Below are 20,576 nucleotides of genomic sequence, written 5' to 3'. Positions count from 1 at the left end.
GTCTTTGATTAGAGCAACCTGCATTAGGCCCTTACAACCTCAAGGGCTAGAAACTTACTTAAAAAAAAAGAACCCCCCCCAAAAAAAATGACAGCTGAGATTCTCACCTAATCATATGCCTCCAGAAGCAGGGGCTTTAAGAAATGCACCAAATATTGCAAAATAAAACTGCCAGGGTTGGCAAGGCTGTAAATATCTTATTATTACCTTGTGCTTCCTAAATCTGTAAACTGTATTGACACATCCCTTAACTTATCTTTAGAATGTGAGTCCTTTGGGAGCAGGGTTCATTATTTTTTGTTGTGTGTCTATGCCGTGCCTAGCACAATGGAGCTATGATCTCTGACTAGTGATCTAGGGACTAGTGAAATACTAATAATATAGACATATTGCCTTTTGCCCCAGAATATACACAGTAGGCTCTTCCCAACCATCACAGAGTTTTTCAGTTCTGGAGTGGGCTCCAAGCACCTGCTGTGTTTCTAGCCATCAGGTTTGACATCGCCCCTCTTTCAGGATTTGTGTCACTTTGCATGGTCAAGCACTGAACTGCCCATACTTGCTATTTTCTAATCAATTTCAAAACAAATCACCCCACTTCAATTTGAGGATCGATTAATAGATGTAGCCAGTGTGTTTAGTCTCAACACCACCACTGACATGAAGACACTGAGTGTCTCCTGTGAAAGCTCCATGCGTTATTTCGCCATGGTGGCAAGCAATTTGTGAATTTCTCTCTTTTGTATAATTTTACCGGAGATCATATTATAACGGTTCACTACATTTCTATAGTTACTTTACTAACTATGCACATAGCAGAATCACTTCATCCAGCACAGAAATGCAACTCCGTCTGGGGTGGAATGTCAGAATTGATCAACAGTGCACAGCAACACTACACAATAGGGTACTTATTGCCTTGTCTACACTCTGATTTTTTCCCCCTTAAAATGTGCCGTCATTGGTAGTGCTAACATACACAAGGCTTACCACTGTGTCATCTATACCTGCTCCGAGCTGGTTTAGAGGACATGATGCTTAAAATGAGAGAGACTTCCTGAAGCCATCTACCTTAAGGCTCTCACCAATACTGCCACTGATGGAGCTGAACTAGTGGGAGCAATGGTGGGAATTTTTAGGACACAGTCGAAGAAAAGAAGAATGGGGAGGCAGAATATAATTAACTATGCTGGAATTTGGCTAGAGTTAATGCAGTCAATCTTTTGCAAAAAGGACCTTGAGATCTATAATGCAGGAGCCCAGACATTGGTACTACATCTCAGAAAGAACGCATTCCTAGCAAGAGAGTGGCCCTATCCCAAGGCGGGAGAGAAATGGCGAAGTATTAACTCAGGGAAAAACGTGATCTACTGAATCATCAACGGCACCTCCAGCAGCAGTGTCTCCTAAGTCTCCGCTGGGGGCACTAGGTCAGTGCTGACTTACTTGGACTGGAAGCTGTATGGGACAGGGACCATCATTTTGTTCTGGGTTTGCACAGCACCTAGCACAATGGGTGCTCTGAAGCGCTACACAATACATATAAATACTACTATTACTGCCTACTGAATCACCAGCACCGGTGACCTGTCATTTCCTCACCTGGCAGATTCTTTCCACTCCATTTCTTCCCCATCATGCTGCAGTGTGTCCATCTCAGTGAACAGGGTGGGGTTTGGAGGATCATCATCTTCACCCAGGATGTACCGAAGGCGTTCAGCAGCTGGAGACACTAAAGCGAGGAGGTAAAAAGAGTACATTTAACTCTGGGCAACTGGTGACGGTTCCCACACTAATCTGGCTTGGAAATCACCCAAGGAACCCTGTGAGAAATGCGCTTTCTGGTGGGGATCTCAGTATGTCCTGGTTCTAGCCATGGACTCACAGAGTTCAAGGTTAGAAGGGATCACCATATCATAACTCTGACCTCCTGTATAGACCAGTCCACCAACCACACCCAGCATTTGCAGAGCAAGCCCAGCAACCAGAATTAGACCAAAGTACTATAGACTTCAAGAGACTAAATCACTGTGTGCCACAGGTAGAGAACAGGAGCGACTGAGGTGCACCAATGCACGAGGCCCATGCAATGGCAGGAACTGATCAAGTGAAATACACCCAGCCAGGCAAGAAATACTAAGAGAGCAGCTTTGCTTGTGATAATTTGGTCCTTTCAAACTCACCCCTGGCCAGAACCAGGAACTGAAGCAAGAAAATGGAAATGGAGTTTGTTTTTCCAAACCGTTTTGTGGGATGGAGTTTGAGTTTTGGGTGGAGATTCAGATCAGTTATTTAACCAAATCAGTCTAGCCGTCTGTTGGGGAAACAATCTTGGATTTCTTTTACGTTTTGCTCACGCTGCAAATTAGACTTGGGGAGACCTCATTGGGAATCTTGAACTGCTGCGATTGCAGCAGAGTTCTTCACTGCCAAAAATGCAGTTGCAGCAGTTCATCCATGTAGCCTAAGCTGCACCACCTTGGCTCTAGTTTTCTAGGAAAGACGCAGCAAAGGCTGAAGGGGAAATTCTGATGGCAAACAAAAGTGATTCAGCATTTTTGGGGCAGAAAGATTAGGCAGTCCTGACCCACAAAACTCTGTTTCTCCAGAGCGGTGGAGGAGGGGATTGTATCTAAGATCCTGAAGTGAAAAGGACATTTTGAGGACAATAAGCTATTTCAGGGAACAACTCGTTCAGAAACAAGAGGCCCATTGAGGAGCAGGGAAGGCCAAGTCGATAAGCAATTCAGGTCAAGTTTCCTCACACAAAGAAGGCTTGAAATATGGAACAACTGGCAAAAGTAATGAATGGAGGGCACTCTCTTGATTTTGGTCATCAGTGGATATTGCCACCAGCTAGATTCAGAGGGTGAAATCCTGGCCTCTTTTAAGTCAATGGGAATTTTGACATTGATTTCAGAGGGGCCAACATTTCACACATTGAATTTAAGGCCAGAAAGGACCATTATGATCATCTAGTCTGATTTCCTGCAATACACAGGCCATAGAATTTCACCTCCCGCACCAAGCCCATATTTGTGTTGAGCTAGCACATACATTTTTCAGGAAGAGACATCCAATCTTGGTTTAAAGACAACAAGTGATGGAAAATCCACCACATTACCCAGGGAAGTTGTTTGAATGGTTAATTGCCCACATTGTTAAAATTTGTGCTATATTTCTAACACAAATTTATCTAGCGCCAGCTTTCAGCCATTGGATCTTGTTCTGCCTTTGCTCACCAGATTGAAGGGCCCCCAGCTATCCCCAGGTAAATACTTACAGACTGAGCTTTTGAACTCTTTGGACCTGGGGGAGAAATGTGATGAGACACTATACATACACAGTGATGCTCTTTGTATTTCCTTTCGGTTCTAGGGGGCAGGTTCCTGGGTTAGGAAGGCTGTGGGGGTTCCACCCTTTCAGTAAGAAATTCTGGCTTTGCAACAGCGGATGGTTCAGGGGATTGATAATTCGATACAGAGCTTTTAACCTCCAAGTTACCAGCTAGAATCCAGCCCGGGTTGAGGAGTGACTGACAGTTACCACCACCTGCTTGGTGGACTACGTGAAATGAGTTTGGTGCAGTCCAGTCCTACTGCACAACTGCCCTTTCCATCCCATCATGTTGGCGGCTTCAGTTGAGAAGTCAAGGATTGTATGGGTCACACTCCCACCCCTCGCTCAGGGAGGGATGTTAAGAAGCTTGCTCTGTCACTGCCTATGCGCTGTGCTGTGCCTGCTCTGCATCTAAACACAGGACTTCAGTGTCCAGAACTGCCAAACCTGCACCTTTTACCAGCAACACAACCTGGTAAGAAACAAGAAATCCCAGCCTCTAACATAGGGGAAAATTTTTTTGCCTCCTTTTCCACTCTTTATTTTCCTCCTGACATTGAGCCGAAACATGAGGTTGTCACTGGGAGTTTTGCTTGAGTGAGAGCTGTAGAAATTGACCCAGTGTTTTTGTGTTGGAAGTGATAGTCTTTTTTTCTGCTGTGATGTTGAAGAAGGTGGGAGTTATCCGTCCACCCATCAAATTCAAATCTATCTATTTCAGGGCTCTCTCTCTCTCTCTAAATCTATTCTGGGGTTTTCTTTCTTTTTATTTCTCAGCATTTTCTGTCTCTCAATCTCAGAAAGAAAGTGAAACTCTGAGATCAAGAGAGAGAGAGAGAGAGTTTCTCAGAGTTTTTTGCTCTGTATCTGAGAGTTCCTCTTTATTCCTTTTTCTCTACCTCAGAGTTTCCCTTTCTTGCTTTCCTTATGGCTCAAGCCTCAGGAGCAAAGCCTAATGTGCCTGTCATAACAAATTAACTTTGGTTCCCACTAAGCATCGGGGGAAAAAGAAAAGTCGAGACAACCTCCGCTATTGAGTGGCTGCGTCAGAGTAAGCTTAGGCCTCTGGCTGTGGTATGTCACCCAAGGATGCGGACAGAAATCTCAGTGGCACAGGACATTTTTAATTACCGATACAGCCGGTTCATTCCCTTTGAATTGTTCAGCCTGAGTGACTCTAATGCATTCCCTGTAGCCATGTGAGGGGGGGCAGAGAGGGGGAGAGCACACTTGCCCTCCCAATTGCTTGCTCTATTGCTAAGCAAGCTTGGTGGATTTTCTCTTAAATCTCTGTGTTCACATGCTTTTAGATCTCTTGGCAGCGTGCAAGGCGGCTGACAAAAGCCAGCGCAATGCTAACCCACTGCTGATGTGTGTGAGATTAGGAATGAATGCTATTTTAACCAGGCTAGGAGAGACATGGCCTAGTGGTCTGAATACTGGGCTGGAAGCCATGAATTCCTGAGTGCTAATGGTCTCTCTTACCTATGGAGACAACATTTCTTAGATTCTAAGGCCAGACGGGCCTATTATGATAAAGTAGCCTGACTTTCCATGCAGCACAGGCCAGATAATTTCACCGAACGATTCCTGAAGTGGATGGGGCTTATCTATCCCCACTGTGTAAGTGAGCACTACTGAATCCTATTCCCTGAACTATTACTAATATTTTTATTTGTATCAACATAGCACCTAGGAGCCCACCCTAGTCACAGACCAGTCCCCTGTTGAGCTAGGTGCTATACAAACACAGAACAAAAAGATGGCCCCTGCGCCAAAGAGCTGACAATCTAAGTATAAAAGAAGAGACAACATAAGGAGACACACAGGCAGGGGAACACAGGGAAACACCAAGGCTATATTGGCAGTTTTTTTGGAAAAGCATCCAGTTGTGATTTAAAGACTCCTAATGATGATGAATTAACTATTAATTTAGTGCCTCCATCTGTCAAACGGGAGGAGTGCTTACCTCCCACCCTGGTTTGCTGTAGGTATTTTGAAGATGAAAGGCTCTAGATAACTGCGTTATAGAGAGGCAGTGTAACCCAGGGTTTAGGGCACTGGAGCAGGACCTAGGAAACCTGCGTTTAAGCCCTGACTCTGCCACTGACTCTCTGCGTGATCTTGAGCAAATAACTTTCCCCACCTATGAAATGGAGACACCAAGACTCCTTTTTTGTAAGGAGCTTGGATGGAAAGCACTGTCTGAGTGGTAAATAAGAAGCATGGTTAATAATATCCAATTAAATAGCCTCTTCTTCCCCCTTCTGAAAAGCAGCCACCACGACAATCATTCAGATTAATTCTAACAGCGGCTGTCATTACATACAAGTTTCAGGGAGTTAGAAAAGTATCAGTTTTAATAATAGTACAGTATTATCCAACATAGTGTCATAACACCAAAAGTGATTGACAAACTTCCCCACACCACATAACTGGGAATCATTCACTCCCTACCGAAACAGAGGTGTTTCTGGTGTGGAACATGACAGCTGTTTCACGGCCCCTACCAACACCACATGACAACTTAAGACAGAAAACCAAGAATACAGGCTATCAATAGATGCTCCCAACAATTCTCTACTCTGTCGTGGTTGCTGCAGGAACTTTTGCCATGTTAAAATTCCAGCTGAAATGAAACTGCTCCCTCTTTGAATGGCATTTCAGAGAGACCATTCTGATCAACTAGTCTGACCTCCTACATAGCACAGGGCGTAGAATTTCACACAGTGATCCTTGCATTAAGCCCAGAGCTTTGTTTTTGGGATCTTCACAACACGCATTCCTTCTCCCCACAGCAAAGCATACATTTGTCTGTAAAATGCCAACGTTCTCCAGCTTGTTCTATGCTAGAAGCATTTTTGTAAATAGAAGGCATTTTCCAGTGGCTAAGGGAGTGAAGCACTTAACAGCCTCAAATGCTTTTGCAAGGAGTGTGGCTAGGTGGTTAGCACTGGACTGGGACTCAGGAAACCTGGGTTCTATTCCTGGTTCTGCTATTTGGCAAGTCACTTCACCTCTCTGTGCCTCAGTTTCCCCATCTGTAAAATGGGGATAATGAAGGAACTTTGAGATCTACTGATGAAAAGCGTTAGATAAAAGCTAGATATTATTATTTCTCCTTCTGCTGCTAACACCAGCTAAATTCTGCTGGTAGTGGCATCAGTGGGAGCGCTGATGTTGAAAAGCTGTTTTTTCTAACTCTGCTCAGAGCAGAACTAGGCAACATGGCGGTAAAACCACCTGATGCCTGGTCTATGCTAGCTTTCCCATCATCGCTATTTCTGGTGTAGGGAACTGGTGCAATAATCACAGCAGGAGATTTTAATAAAATTGTCAGTGTAGAAAAGGTCTAGGAGTTAACATTCACAGCTCAAAATAGGCAGCTGTTTGAGGAGACCTAGCACAGGTAACCAAGATGGTAACAATTCTCTAGTCTCTAATTTATGAAAAAGTCTTGTAGAAGAATAGAAAGTGGTCATGTTTCTGTAGTTTTGGTACCACCCTGTTTAATGTGATAGAACACGAGAAACTTTATATAGGTCACCTGAACTATCGTATTGAATTTGAGAGCTAATTATATCTCCCTGCTGTAGAATTCTATCAGATGGTCCAGGCCTGGTCTACACTGGCGACTTAGGTCGATTTAAAGTCCCTTAATTCGAATGAATTACTCCCGCATCTACACTGGCACCACTGTTAATTCGAATTAAGGTGCCTGTAAAATCGACTTAATAAGACCACCTCTGCAAATGGCGTAGCGCCTAATTCGAATTTGTTAATTCGAATTAGTATCAGTGTAGACGCAATGTTAGAAAACCTACACAAAGGATCACATTCATTATGAAATTCTATAGACTTTTCAGAATAATTTCTAGGGAGCCCTATTACATTTCTATAAACCCCTATTGTTTCCATCCCTATTACACTGTATAGGACTTTTCCATAAATGGAGGCAATGTGGAGGAGCCATGGCAAAAGAGATGGCCTTGAGGTGACTTATAACAACTTGAATGTTATGAATGACAATTGATAAAGCTGATTGAGATAATTCTTCCAGGTGACTGATTCTCAACTAGGGCCGGAAGCTAAAAATTAGGAAAGTAGAATTAAAATGGGGCTAATCGGGGAAATACTATGCTCAAGGAATGAACTATGGAATAAGTTGCTAGGAAGGGCACTGAAACTTAGCAAATAAAGAAGTTCCAGGTATCATGACCAATTCAACCAGAGCCCATGCTGGCTTCTAAACATGTAGGTGTAATCCATTGGTCAGTGTGTTACAGATCCCCCTCTGCCCGATTTACAGAAGATAGGAGTTTGTTATCTAGCTAGGGAGTGTGGGTTCTTTAGCTCAAATGGTAGCAATCTGTGCTTTTAGCACAATATTTGGGGGTTGTGGTGGATAATCAGCTGAACATGAGCTCCCAGTGTGACACTGTGGTCAAAAGAGTTAATGCAGTCCTTGGATGCACAAACAGGGTCAAAGTAGAGAGGTGATTTTTCCCTCTGTATTTGGCATTAGTGAGACCACTGCTGGAATACTGTGTCCGAATCTGGTGTCCACAATTCAAGAAGGATGTTGATAAATTGGAGAAGAGCCACAAGAATGATTAAAGGATTAGAAAACATGCCTTATAGTGATAGATACATGGAGCTCAATCTTTTTAGCTTAACAAAAAGAAGGCTACAATGTGACTTGATTTTAGTCTATAAGTACCTACATAGGGAACAAATATTTAATTCAATTTAGCAGAGAAAGGTATCACACAATCCAAGTGAAGTTAGACAAATTCAGACTGGAAATAAGGTGTACTTTTTTAACACTGTGAGTAATGAACCATTGGAACCATTTACTAAGGGGCATTGTGGATTCTCTATCACCGACAATTTTAAAATCAAGATTCGATGTTTAGTAAGAGATCTGCTCTAGAAATTATTCTGGGGAAGTTCTCCAGAAAGGTCAGACTAAGTGATCATAATGGTCCCTTCCGGCCTTGGAACTGATGAAATCTATGAAACTTTGGAGGTCCCCAGTTCTATCCCCTGTATGTGGACCACTGATACAGACTTGCAGTGACAAAGTGGCCAGAGCCTACCTGTCACTAGGAGGTCCACACGGAGCCTTAACTGTTCATGCTATCAGTCAAGGCAGTCAAGGAAGTTGGTGATTCAGCACAGGTAGGTAGCTGCTACCGAAGGGCTATGTAGGAACCACATATGGCTGGGGGATCTGAGTCTCCTATGGAGCCTTGGCTGGAAAACAAAGATGCTGAGGGATGAAAGAGGCAGCACTATCTACATCCCTCCCTTCCTGTGAATTCTGCACTGAATCTCAGGTCTGCTACGGTAATCCGAGACCGTTGTCTATTTCTCGGGGATTTGCAGGAGATAGTAGGAAAAGCAGGAAGGTGGGATCTGCCAAATAAGGGCAGTCATGTTGGGTCAGGAGGCTTTCCCTGTTCTTAAGATTCCTTAATAATCTGTTCATTTAAGGGTCTACTTTATACTGAGCAGAACACACCAGTTATTGCAGGCCACAAGACTCTCGCTAGGAATCTGGCAGAAGAGCGTGCCATGTACCCGAGTGTTGGAATGCCATTCACTCGTGCTATTTGGGTCCGCTTCCAAACAGCTGAAAAATGCCTGCCGCGGAGGAACACCTTTGTTCAGAGGTAATACCACTGTGGGATTCCCAAGGGAGAGATCCTTGGGCCAACTTCAAGGCGGTACTTGTATCTTATCACATGGCATGTCCAGAGATGCAACAACTTATGTAATTGAGTAGGAGGAGACCAGGAGTGAAAACGCAGGAGCTCTGAAGCTGTGTTTAGGGGGGGACATCAACAGGAGAGTCAAAATGGATGGAGACACTTTTTTTCTCTCTGCCGAGTGGTTATACCAACAGGCACATAGGCCACAACATATATAATTTAGGCAGAACAACAATGTTAATTGTGAGAAAATTTCCAGCCTACTTAATTCCAGTACTTCTAGAATTGGATTGTTTGCTCATAGCGTATATGACTTGTCTAATCTAACTTTAAAAGTCACAAATTTTTTTCCTTTCTAATAATCAGCACCTGAGAAAAGGGCATGGAAACATTTGGTCTTTCCCGTTATAGACAGTTGGAATAAAAAAGGTAAGTGACATGGGCCAAGTATTGAAGCACCCAAATCCCATTGAGATGGGGAAGAATGAATGAATGGAGAAAACAAACATAGGGTACACTCCTAAGTGTTAGCAACACTTCCCTGAAGATCCAGTCTCTTTCCCTGCCACTGCAGGATTGCTGCCTTCATCACATTTGCTAGTGTTTTGTCCAATCTAGTTTATAAATTCCCACCCCTTCCCTTGGGAGACTATTCCACAAACCAATCATCTCACTGTCAGGAAGCCCTTCTGATATTCAGCCTAATATTCTCTTCATTCATTCATTCATTCAACTGCTTTAGATGATCCTTCCCTGCTCCTGGGTGCTTACATTGTTCAAGTATTTCCAGGTGATTCTGACTGCCCCTTTGTTGTCACTTTAGCCAAGTGTCACTACTTCTTTTCATCTTTTCTCTTAAACCTGCCCCCTCCACGATCATTTTTCTTTCTGCTTTCAGAACTCCCTCCTGTTCATCATCAGTATCCTTTGAGATACAAGATGAACAGAAATGAACACAACACTCAAGGTGTGGTCACACCGGAATCATACAGAGAGGTGCTTTTTTGCACACGTTACCCCCAATGACAGGGTACGTCTATACTGCAGTCACAGGATGGGACTGCAGATCAAGCTGATCTACTAAGCTAGTTTTAATCGATCTGGCTTGGGTCCTGGATCCATGAAGCTGTGGCAGTGCAATCTTCAGCATGGGAGTCGCTGCTCTGGGACCTACCTGAACTGTAATCTTACCCCGTGACTGCAGTAGAGACACGCCCTACGTCCTCTTGCAGTGGGATGTAGGCTACTAAGGCCAAGATTCTCCAAAGGTTTTAGGCGACTAACTCCCATTCATTAGGCGGTTTTGAAAATTTTACCCAGGATGTGTTATATCCCCTTCTGGGGAGTAATGGCCTGTCCTTATACAGGACAAAAATCAGACAGAGGGCCAGATTCTTGGCTGGGCTGAATCAGTGTTACTCCATTGAAGATATTTACTCAGGTTCAGTGAAGCCAATGGAGCAATGCCAGTTTACACTGAATGAGGTTCTGGCCCACAGCAATAACTCATGAAAATAGAGAATGAACGTGAGATGGAGAAAGAGACAATTTCAGAAAAACTCACTCAGGACTCATCCACACGAGGAGGTTGCACCGGTATAACTTGAGGTGTGAACTGAAACCAATAGAATGAAACTGGTGTAAAAAGTTCCATGGATACGCTTATTTTGGTCCTAAATAAGCCACCCCTATACTGAAGTAAATGTCCACACAGCCTTTTGCACTGGTTTATATTGGTTTAGAAAGAGATTTAAGTTCTACCAGTGCAACTCTCTCATGTCGACAAGCCTTCAATCAATGTATATATTGTAGATCCTACAATGATCACACCACTTATACTTAGTGGACATGACCATCCTCTCTCCGACATTTCTCTCCCCCTTGTTAGTGTTTCCCCTTTTATACACTTAATATTACATGGCACACTTATCCAAAGAAACACTCCACCTCCAAAACTGGGTAAAGGACAACAATCCCCCCCAAACAAGAGCGACGCACACATTCTACATGCCAGCTGGGATCAATCCAGTAGTAATTATAATACTCTGCACTTCCACAGTGCCCCCCACTCAAGGGTCTCAAAGCACTTTATAATTATTTGTTAATTACGCATCACAACGCTCCCATGAGCTAGGCAGGGCTTTGCCCCTCTGTTTTACAAGGGAGGAAATGGAAGAATATCAGGGTTACTGGACTTGCCCAAGGTTACATAGTAAGCCTGTCCATATCCATCCAGCCATGTTCTCCTAACAGCTCCCATCTCCAGAGGACCAGAATTTGGGGCAGAGTCAGGAATAAAACATAGGTCTCCTGATTCTGTGCTTTAACCTTTTGATTATCTTTCTCCCGTTATGAAGAGAAACCATCTCCAGCTCCTTTAATATTCCCTTCTGACTGGCCTATGAAGAATCACGCTTGGAACAGACATTGTTGCAAATGGAGGAACTTTTTTGTATCCCTAACTTGGTGGCTAACTTTCCTCTCCAAACTGCAGAGGAGAATCTCTTCACGCCTATTCTCCTCTCCACGCATGCACCCGAGTTACACATACATAGAAGAGAAGAACCTTCAGAGAAGTGTGCTCCGCAAAGCTAAGCGGGGAGTTTAGACCTATGCTTGTAGGACCAAATCCTGATTCAAAACTCCTGCACTGAAGTCAGCAGAAATTTTGCCTGAGTAAGGACTCCTGGATTGGCCCATGTTACAATTATTATTTCTAACATGCTGATAATACTTTTGGCACATTACAAAATAAAGACACAGTCCCTGTGCCCAGAAGGGTTTATACTGTTAGAACCGATTTTTTCTCCTGATCACTGTGGCATTCGCTAAGTAACATGGACACAAGGATAGGAACTTCCACAAAGGTGCAGAGATGCTGGTTTGGGTTGGGATGGTTGTCTCCTCCTCTGTTGTTGGTGAGTTGTTTAAACAGGGGTTTAACACAACCACATATCGGTCTCTTCAAACACAGTGTATTTTAATAAACTGTTGGATTTTAGCATTCTCTTAATATGTCAGAAGTTAATCCATTTATGAAAATGTCTTTGTTCACAGAATCCCACAGCTCTATAATTTGGGAATAAGAAAGTCGGTCAAAGGAGCTAATTAAATTGGCGTGTGTGTGTGTGTGTGTGTGTGTGTGTGCGCGTGCAAAAAGAAATCTCCTGTTACAGCTAGAAATACTGTTTTTCCCTTCCATAAAAGTCAGGTGAAGCAGAATTCATAACTGCCATGAAAGAATAGGATGTCCATTGCATTATAGTTTAGCCTGCTTTACTGCTTAAGAACCTTAAGCCACACCACCAGGGCTAAGGCACTATTGTCAAGCACTTATTCCACTTCAGAGGCTTGGTTATTCCTATTAATCATTTAATATGTGTATTATGGTAGTGCTCTGAGGCTCTGGCTGGAATCAGGGGGTCTGTCGTGCTAGGTGCTGCATAAACACAAAGGAATAGACAACCCCAGAGAGTTCACAACCTACCTACATTAGGTACATTTCAGAACCTCTCTAGAAAAGCAAAGCTGGGATAAAAGCTGAGGATGTAATCTAAGAGGCCAGTAGCAACCTCTGATCTGATCCCTTAGCATTGCAATAGCATGGGGAGCGCATGGACATGAGAACAAGGATGCTATCAGTCCCATTCTATTGTAATTCTACAGTCATTTGAGGAGGTGCTAACTCTGCACCCTTATTGTTATTATGTATTCTTTGCATTGTGGTAACAAGCGACCATAAGCAGGGTTCGAGACTCCACTGTGCTAGGCTCTGTACATGCATAAAACAAAAAAAGCCCTCCTCCTCTGGCCATGGAACTTCCTGATGGCAGTAGGGCCAGTGCAGGTTCTGTTAGGCAAAAGATTAGACCCCTCTCCCCCAAATCAATGGGGAAGCTGTATGTGAAACATCATCCTTCTGAGAGGAATAATTACATAGGTTAAAAATAACAACTATTATTATTATATGGCAGCCAGCTAGGTGCTTCACAGAACACCCACCGACCCAGACAGGTCCTTGTCCTGAAAAGCATAAAAATCTACATCAACCCCCATCCCCAGCCATTTACACCTTCAAAGTGCTTTGTGAACAGTAGGGCAGATTCTGATCTCAGTTACCACAGTGTAAATGTGTTGACTTCACTGTGGTTGCTCAGGGTATGGGGTCACATCTGGGTCCCCTTGAGTTCAGTAGGAGTTTTTGCAGCTGACTTACACAGGCCTAGAATTTGGCCCTTTGACCTGCGTAACTGGGAATTTTGCCCTGCAGGGATCATGAAGGGTACAGAGAGGGAATGGAACCTGTCCTTAAGGTGGAGGAGGATATCATCTCCATCCCTTCTTCCCCTCCCTATGGTGACAGGGAAAGTATCTTTAGCAATGTCTATCCTTCCTGGCTGGGCACTATTTCAGAGCTGTCAGCCAGGGAGCTGAGTGACCCATTCAGTCTTTCCTTGGCTGACAGTCAGGGAAGAACCCCCCTCCCCACCCTGGGACGTCATGCGTATGCCTCCCTTTATGTCATTCCCCGGGCCCAATTGCCACATAATCTAGAAGGGCTGGAGAGGTGGGAGCTCTTAGGCTTTGCCCTTGGGAAGTGGGAGGAATTGGGTGGCAGCTTCAATTCTATTCAGCTCTCTCAGCTGGAGGGGGATGACCTTTTCCCCGAGGGTGCAGAGCTCTGGCTAGTTGGGACCCTTTGAGGGCCACACACTACCGAGGCTGTGACGCCAAGTGAGAGATGGACAAGAACTATTCTGTATTGTAGTCCCCGCTGCCAGCCACTCTGCAGCCTGTCCCTTGCACCATGTGCAAGTACAGAGTTAATTATTCCTATATTATCCTTGACAGAAGCACCTATACTAGCCCTAGCCTGGAATTTCTTCATTGAGGGCAATCCACAACTGCCCTTGGAAACGTCTCCCGTCACATACAGTAACTACTTTAGTCTTATTATCATCTAATCTACATTTTCCCTGCTCTAGCTTCGCCACGTCACCTTTCTTCTGTGCCTATTGACAGAGGAATTTTTTTCTACCTGTGTAACATCCCTTTGCAAAGTTCTAAACAAAGTTCTAAACACCTTCTTTTCTCCAGGCTGGACCTACTCATCTCTTAGTACTAGCCTTTGACTTCGGAGACCTGCTCCGCCACAGATTTCCTGTGTGACCTTAGGCAAGTCACTTAGCCTCTCTATGCCTCCGTTCCCCCATCTGTACAATGGGGATACTCGCACTGCCCTGCCTCACAGAGGGGCTTTGAGGATAAATGCATGAAAGACTGTGAGGTGCTTAGATATGACAGTGATGGAGACCACATCAGTACCTAAAGGTGGTTTAACTTTGTAACTTCCTATTTTGAGTGCATTTGTGAAAAGAAAAAGGTCAGCCACAGAAGAAAACAAAAGACAAAGGAGAATATTTAGCTAGAAAAGAGGGTTCCCCCCCCCCCCCCCAGGCTTAAGGTCTAAGCCGATCTGTCTACACATAACACGTACTTTCTGGACTGTGCAGTTTGCTGAGATCCTTGAGCTGCTGCCTTCCCTCCATTCACAGCACACCTAGTCATTCAACATCATGCAAGTGGAAGGTCTTAAGATCATTTTTCAGGTCTCTTCCTCCTCTAGACTCTTAGTCACATTGTTCTCCTGTCCGGGGTCACTGACCCGAACAAAGAGTCATTTGCTAAATCAACATGGATAGGACTTCACTGAGCAGCGGGGGCAGGAAGCTGCTGGAGAGAATGTTTGGTATTTATGCACCTGAGGGATCTTTTTCCCCCTTTGAAATAAATGAAACCTGTCTTAGCCTGGCCAGAGTTTCAGGCACTTGTCTGGAGCTTACTCATTTTTCTCAGCTGGTAAAGCTGATGCATCATTTAACTTAGTCAATGTAGATACCAGATGTTCAGTTAGCAGGACATTTAATGGTGATTTATTTTTGAGTATGCAAACTGGGCATGACCAAAGAAGCACCGATGCAAGATTCTTGCAAGGCTTTGAGAGCTCAGCTTTATTAAAGCTATCGTCACTAGAACGCTCCCTCAATTTGCTACTGGAGTCATTGTGCTATGTTAAGAGAACGTAAGATGCTAATGGTCAATTTAATAAAAGCTTTTTGCACTGTCTGAGAAAAAGTGACAGAAATGCTTGCAGAGTTTTGCATTTTTGAAAGGCAATGCACTAAAGCTAAACCAGAATGCATACACTTATGCTAGGAACTTTACCAAAGGTCATAAAGAGATCCACTGTTTGGGAGGCATAGCGATCACATTCATGTAATTTAAAAGAAAAGCATGAAGAATTAAAGATATTGTCAATATGACAGATTTTGATCTCTCTTAACCAGCTTTATATTGGTGCAACTCCACTGACTTTAGTGGAGTTACCCCTAATTTAAACCACAGTGAGATCAGAATCTGGCCCCCATCTTTCCAGAGATGAAGATTTAGTTCAGAATTAATACTACTGATAAAACAGGTTGATTACATTAAAACGGATAGTTGCACGGAACAACAAAATGCAATATTGGTATTGCATGCATTTTAGAAATGCACCAAGCCCACAGAACTACTTCCCAAACCTTTCCTGAAAGTATAAAAATCCCAGCTGATGCGGTTTTGCAAAACAAAGGCCAAGTCTGGTCTTACTTTTCTTGTGTATCATATATACAAAAAATGGTTGCTATTAAAAGAATAAAAGCAGTACATGCCGATGGGGAGCACACAATGTTATCTGAAGTTACTGCAGTTTTCAGCTAGACGTGGTATAGGAAATAACTAACAAGCACCTAGCATCAGTTTGAAATGCTCACTATTTAATGGTGACTGGCTATTGTAATCATCCAGCCCTTCCTTCAAAAGAAACATTCATTTTCTGTAGTTCTCATTTTGCAGCACAATCTAAACATACAATGAATGGCCTTTTCCCTTTTGCTTTCCATTCCTTGCCCCTTAAAAGGAAGATAGCAGCAAGACCGGTTGTTCAATGGAGATAATTCTTGCAACTAGCTGCCCTTTACAGTAAAGCATCCCAGCTGTAGCACTTATTGAACCTCAGGACTGAGAACCATTTAGAAGATTTAGATGCCCAATTTCCATTAATTTTAATGGGACCTGGATGTCCACATTTCTTAGGATCATTGAAAATCTCAGCCCACAGCTCTAAGTTATCCTTCTTTCTAAGAGACCAACATCCCATTCTATGTGCAATTCACCTCTTCTATCCCACTTCCCGAACACTGTGAGGCAGCAACAGGCTACAAAATGGAAGGCTCTCTCTCCAGCATGCATGTACTGCTAAACTCCCTTTGTTATATTTTTGGGGGTCAGCTGTGCCACATTTTTCAGGCTCAGTATCCCTCACAGTATGTTCTTTGTTAGGGTGGAAGGGACAGATACCCTGGTCAAAAGCACCTTTCTGACCCCTCAGAGGTGAATAAGTTGTGTTTGCTATCAAAAAGATTATTTTTAGCAAGCACATCAGATTCTAAGATGCCACACAGTATTGTTAATCAATTGCTCTTACACTTGCAAACAGAAACATTGCTGTTGTGTTTAACTGGCCCCTAGATCAGTTAAGAAATTGCTTTTGTAAAGAAGCAGCAAAGCCCATGAATACCAAGATTTTTAAGACTGGAAAGAGAATAGAAATAGCATGGAGAACAGTCCTTACCTGGAATGGTTTGCATTCTTTCCCCCATTTACTCCCCGCTAAACAAATGTACACCCCAAACTTCCTTCTTTATCCACTCAGGCTTGTTAAACTCCGTGGCTTAATAAGCAGATTATAGAGAATATAAAGCACTTTCCTCTCTCTGCGGCTCTCATGACGTGAAGTTACCAAATCCACCGAGATGCCTGTGTAAGAGGTGAGCACACTGGTGTGTGTGTGTGTGAGTGAATGAGAGAGGGGGAATGAGAGAAAGAGGTGGGAGGACGGGAACAGCAGCACAGGTTTTGATATAATCCCTACAATTTCAGAAATGCTGCACATATTTACTCCAAGCCTGGTCAGAGCCCTATGCCTCTCTACTCGGGCAAAAATCCCACTGAAGTCAATCGGAGTTCTGCCAAAGTAATGAGTTGGAACTGCTGAATAGGCCCCACCTTAACTGGTTTAAATCCTAAATGTTTTGGATTCTCCATATGCCTCATGCGTTAGTATTTCTTTATATTGCATCATATGCACGCTGGGCCACATTTTCAGATATTGACATTCATCAGGAATATTACACAGGGTTTACTTCCTTCAAGGTAAGGAAGGTAAGTTCAGGATTCTCTGCAGGTTTAGAGTGTTCCACTAAGTGCTTTGGAGATTGTTTCAAATAGATATTTGTGAACATATGCCTTGCAAACTCTGCCTTATTCAGAAACAACTTACAACAACTACAAAGGACTGTACTCCCCTGAACCAGCCAGTCAGAAACATGGGACACAACCCCTTTACCATTTCCAGCACCATTCACTGGAGACAGTCAAACAGAAGACAAGCCTGCCTTATTTATCCTACAGTTTTGTGATGATCTAGCTTTATTGCACTGAATTGATAGGTAAGTCGTGCTGAACAAGTAACTGGGACACTATGCTTTGCCAAGTGAAAGGAAACAAATAGTTTCAGTATAAGGAATTACTGGCGTGATCTGCAGACTGGTACTCTGGTTTTACAAGTGCAGTTTTGCCAGAGAATTGCTGGAATGCTTTGCCAGTGAAAAGCATGAATGAATTGCAAGGATAATCTATTGTGAGTACAAAATTGTGCCCTAAAGAGAGGCCTGGATTGAAAAACAACCCCCCTAGTCCTGTCACTTTTTGTGATCCAGCTCCTATAGCGGTTTGGTTTGTGTACTCATAAACAACCCCAAAAAAAAAAAAAGGAGAGAAAATCTATATTGGCGGCTAAATCAGAGATTGACAGCTATTTTGCTATGTAAAATGTTAATCTTTACTAAGGAGCTTTAAAAACTAGACTGGACAAGGCTCCAGGGAATAGACTGAAAGGAACAATCTTACTCTGGCCAAGAAATGGACTAGGTGTGACACAATAGGGTCTTTCCTGTTTCTAAGAACTATGATTATATGACACCTTGAATATATTAGAGTGATGAATACATTGTCTGCTAAATTCTGATCATTCTTCTAACTCACCCTCCTCCCCACCCTGCTTGTCTACTCCATTCACCTGTTGCATCCTGTCTGACATCTAGTCTGTGACCTCCCTGGGACAGGGACTGTCTTTGTTATTTGTCTGTATAGTACATAGCACAATGGGGCCTTGGATCCTCAGCTGTGGTTCCTGGATACTACTGCAATTGGAATAATAAACTAGGAGAAATAATAATAATACTTAGCTCTGATATAGTGCTTTATATCAGTAGATCTCAAAGCACTTTACCAATATTGCAATTAAGTTAGGATGGAAAAAATGCAAAAACCCCCATCAGAAAATGGTCAGCAAAATGGCACTGCATATAGTCATGCTTCATGACCAGAAATTTGAGCTATTAATTAACTCTATTATTTAGTAAGGAGTAGGAAATAACATGAATTACTTACAGCACAACCCCACTTTGAAAAAAGAGCACTGAAATTACCTTGCTGCATTACATACTGACTCTCTTTCAAATGCTCACACATCAAATCTCCTCTGCTTATAAATAAAAAGACGTGTTTTCCAATTGCTGGTGTGATGGGACCTGAAAAATCCAGGTTCTTTCTGTTTTTGGTAACATTTAGAAAAGCTTAGAAGAGACCACAATTGTACCTAGTGGTGGTAAATGCTACGTCATTTACTAGGTTTCATCAGCAGAGAAAGAACCCAGAACCTTCAGCACTAAAAGCAAGGACTGCTGCCATTTGAATTAGAGGAGTACAGCCATTTGCTATTAGCAGTAATAGGCTCTTGTACTCTTATGTGGACCAGCCATTACAGGGAATACATTAAACACAGAATGTACATTCAGCCAGTGGGTGGGTTTATAAACGTACAGTATGGAGAAAAATTTATTTAGTGTGGTTAGTACATAGGGCATAGCTATGAGCAGTTGGATGAAATTATGCTCAATATCAGGAGAAAAGTTTCCTGACCATAAGATATATAAATTCTGGTTCAATTTGAACCAAAATGAAACTTTTTCAAAAGTTTTCACCCAATTGAAAAGCTGAAAAAATTTCATTTTCAATCAACAAATGTTTCTATTTACCTCTAAATGAATTTTTTTTCAGTGTTTTGATTCATTTAGACTCAACCAAAATGTTTTCAGTCAATTTGAAATGATTTTGTTTTTGAATTTTTCATTTAGATTCAGCCATTTCAGGTGTTTTTCACTATTCTTTGTCTTTTTTTTCTTCTTCTCCAATTAGCCATATTTGGAATCAAAACACCATTTTGAATCAAAAAGCCAAAAGAAAATGCTTCTACTATTTTTAAACTATTCGTTGGATTCAACCTGAATCAATTAATAGTTTCAAGCCCCAAAAAATGCATTTTTGATGAAAATGTGTTGAAAAAATGTACAGTCTATAGAGGACCACAGAGGCTCCCTCAGGAAATTTCCTTATATAGTCAGAACCCAAATCCATCTCTTCTTGACTTCAAGGGATGGCACAACTGGGACTTACTCGTTCTGCTGGCATTGTCTGTTCCATTGTCGTAGCTCGCCTGCCCTCCGTCGTCGGTATCTGATTGGTCCTGGTGCTCATAGTGTCTTTCGTTCTCACTCGTTTTGTCCCGGCTGGCGGCGGATCGCCGCCTGCGCCTCTTCCTTCTGTAACCTCGCGGCATTGGCACCCCGATGTAAATGGAATGGTAATCTGCAATGGAGAGGAAAAAGAAATCTATCATGCAGAAGCAGAGCTCCAGTTTAACACAATGGGCGTAGAAACCTCGGTGCTTTTCACTTGAGGATCAAAGCCAGCTCTTCCAGAGTGATTGAAACACCTACTCTCTCCCCTCCCATCTCCCATTATGCCTGAAACACCAAACATTACTGTCTTGCTAACAAGGATGTCTGGCTACTTCCAAACCCATCGATGCCACAAGAGGGCAGGACCTAGGGGGTTGTCTCTCATCAGCACCCCGAGATGCACAGGAACCCTTAGCACCATTACACGCCTCCCCACTGGACCATGTGTCACCTCCACAAAGGATGCTTTTACTTATTTAGATGGAAATATGACAAATTTTATCCATTTGGCCTGGAATTTTGAGTGAAATCTAGCATCACTTCTCTATTCCTTTACTCCAAAGAATATTACCTTTCCAGGGAGCCTTCAGAACAATTGAAAGGCCCTATTCTGAGACATGTTGAGTAGCTACAGCTTCCACAGACTTCAGTAGGAGTTGTGGGTGCTCAATACCAGGCAGCAGCTATCTAGTCGGAAGTCTAAGGCAGTGTTTCTCAACCCTCCCCGGTTGGCGGCTCCTTTTTTGAAGTAAAAATGTTCATGTCCCCCTTACGTTTACTATAAGAGTAAAAAAATTTATCTATGACAACGATAAGTCTGTGTTACTTAGTTGTGTGTGTG

The 20,576-nt window shown here is 42.9% G+C and overlaps 1 protein-coding gene across 1 annotated transcript in view; it reads right to left on the bottom strand.

Annotated features, from left to right (window-relative positions):
• The window catches only part of SLC4A5 (solute carrier family 4 member 5), an 83,850-nt gene extending 64,149 nt beyond the window's left edge, over positions 1 to 19,701 (bottom strand). The window contains exons 1-2 of the mRNA XM_067532322.1: positions 19,671 to 19,701; positions 1,603 to 1,732 (exon numbers count right to left, since the gene is read on the bottom strand). Coding sequence (XP_067388423.1) covers positions 1,603 to 1,732; position 19,671 — 131 coding nt within the window. The 5' untranslated portion in view covers positions 19,672 to 19,701. The remainder of the gene's footprint in view (positions 1 to 1,602; positions 1,733 to 19,670) is intronic.
• Between the last annotated feature and the right edge of the window lie 875 nt (positions 19,702 to 20,576).

This window comes from Emydura macquarii, unplaced genomic scaffold, assembly GCF_026122565.2.
Source record: "Emydura macquarii macquarii isolate MOO-44397 ecotype Brisbane River unplaced genomic scaffold, CSIRO-AGI_Emac_v2 contig_3257, whole genome shotgun sequence".
In the NCBI taxonomy this organism is placed as follows: Eukaryota; Metazoa; Chordata; order Testudines; family Chelidae; genus Emydura; species Emydura macquarii.
Note: the sequence above shows the minus strand (reverse complement) of the source record. Positions and strands in the feature narration are given on the sequence as shown.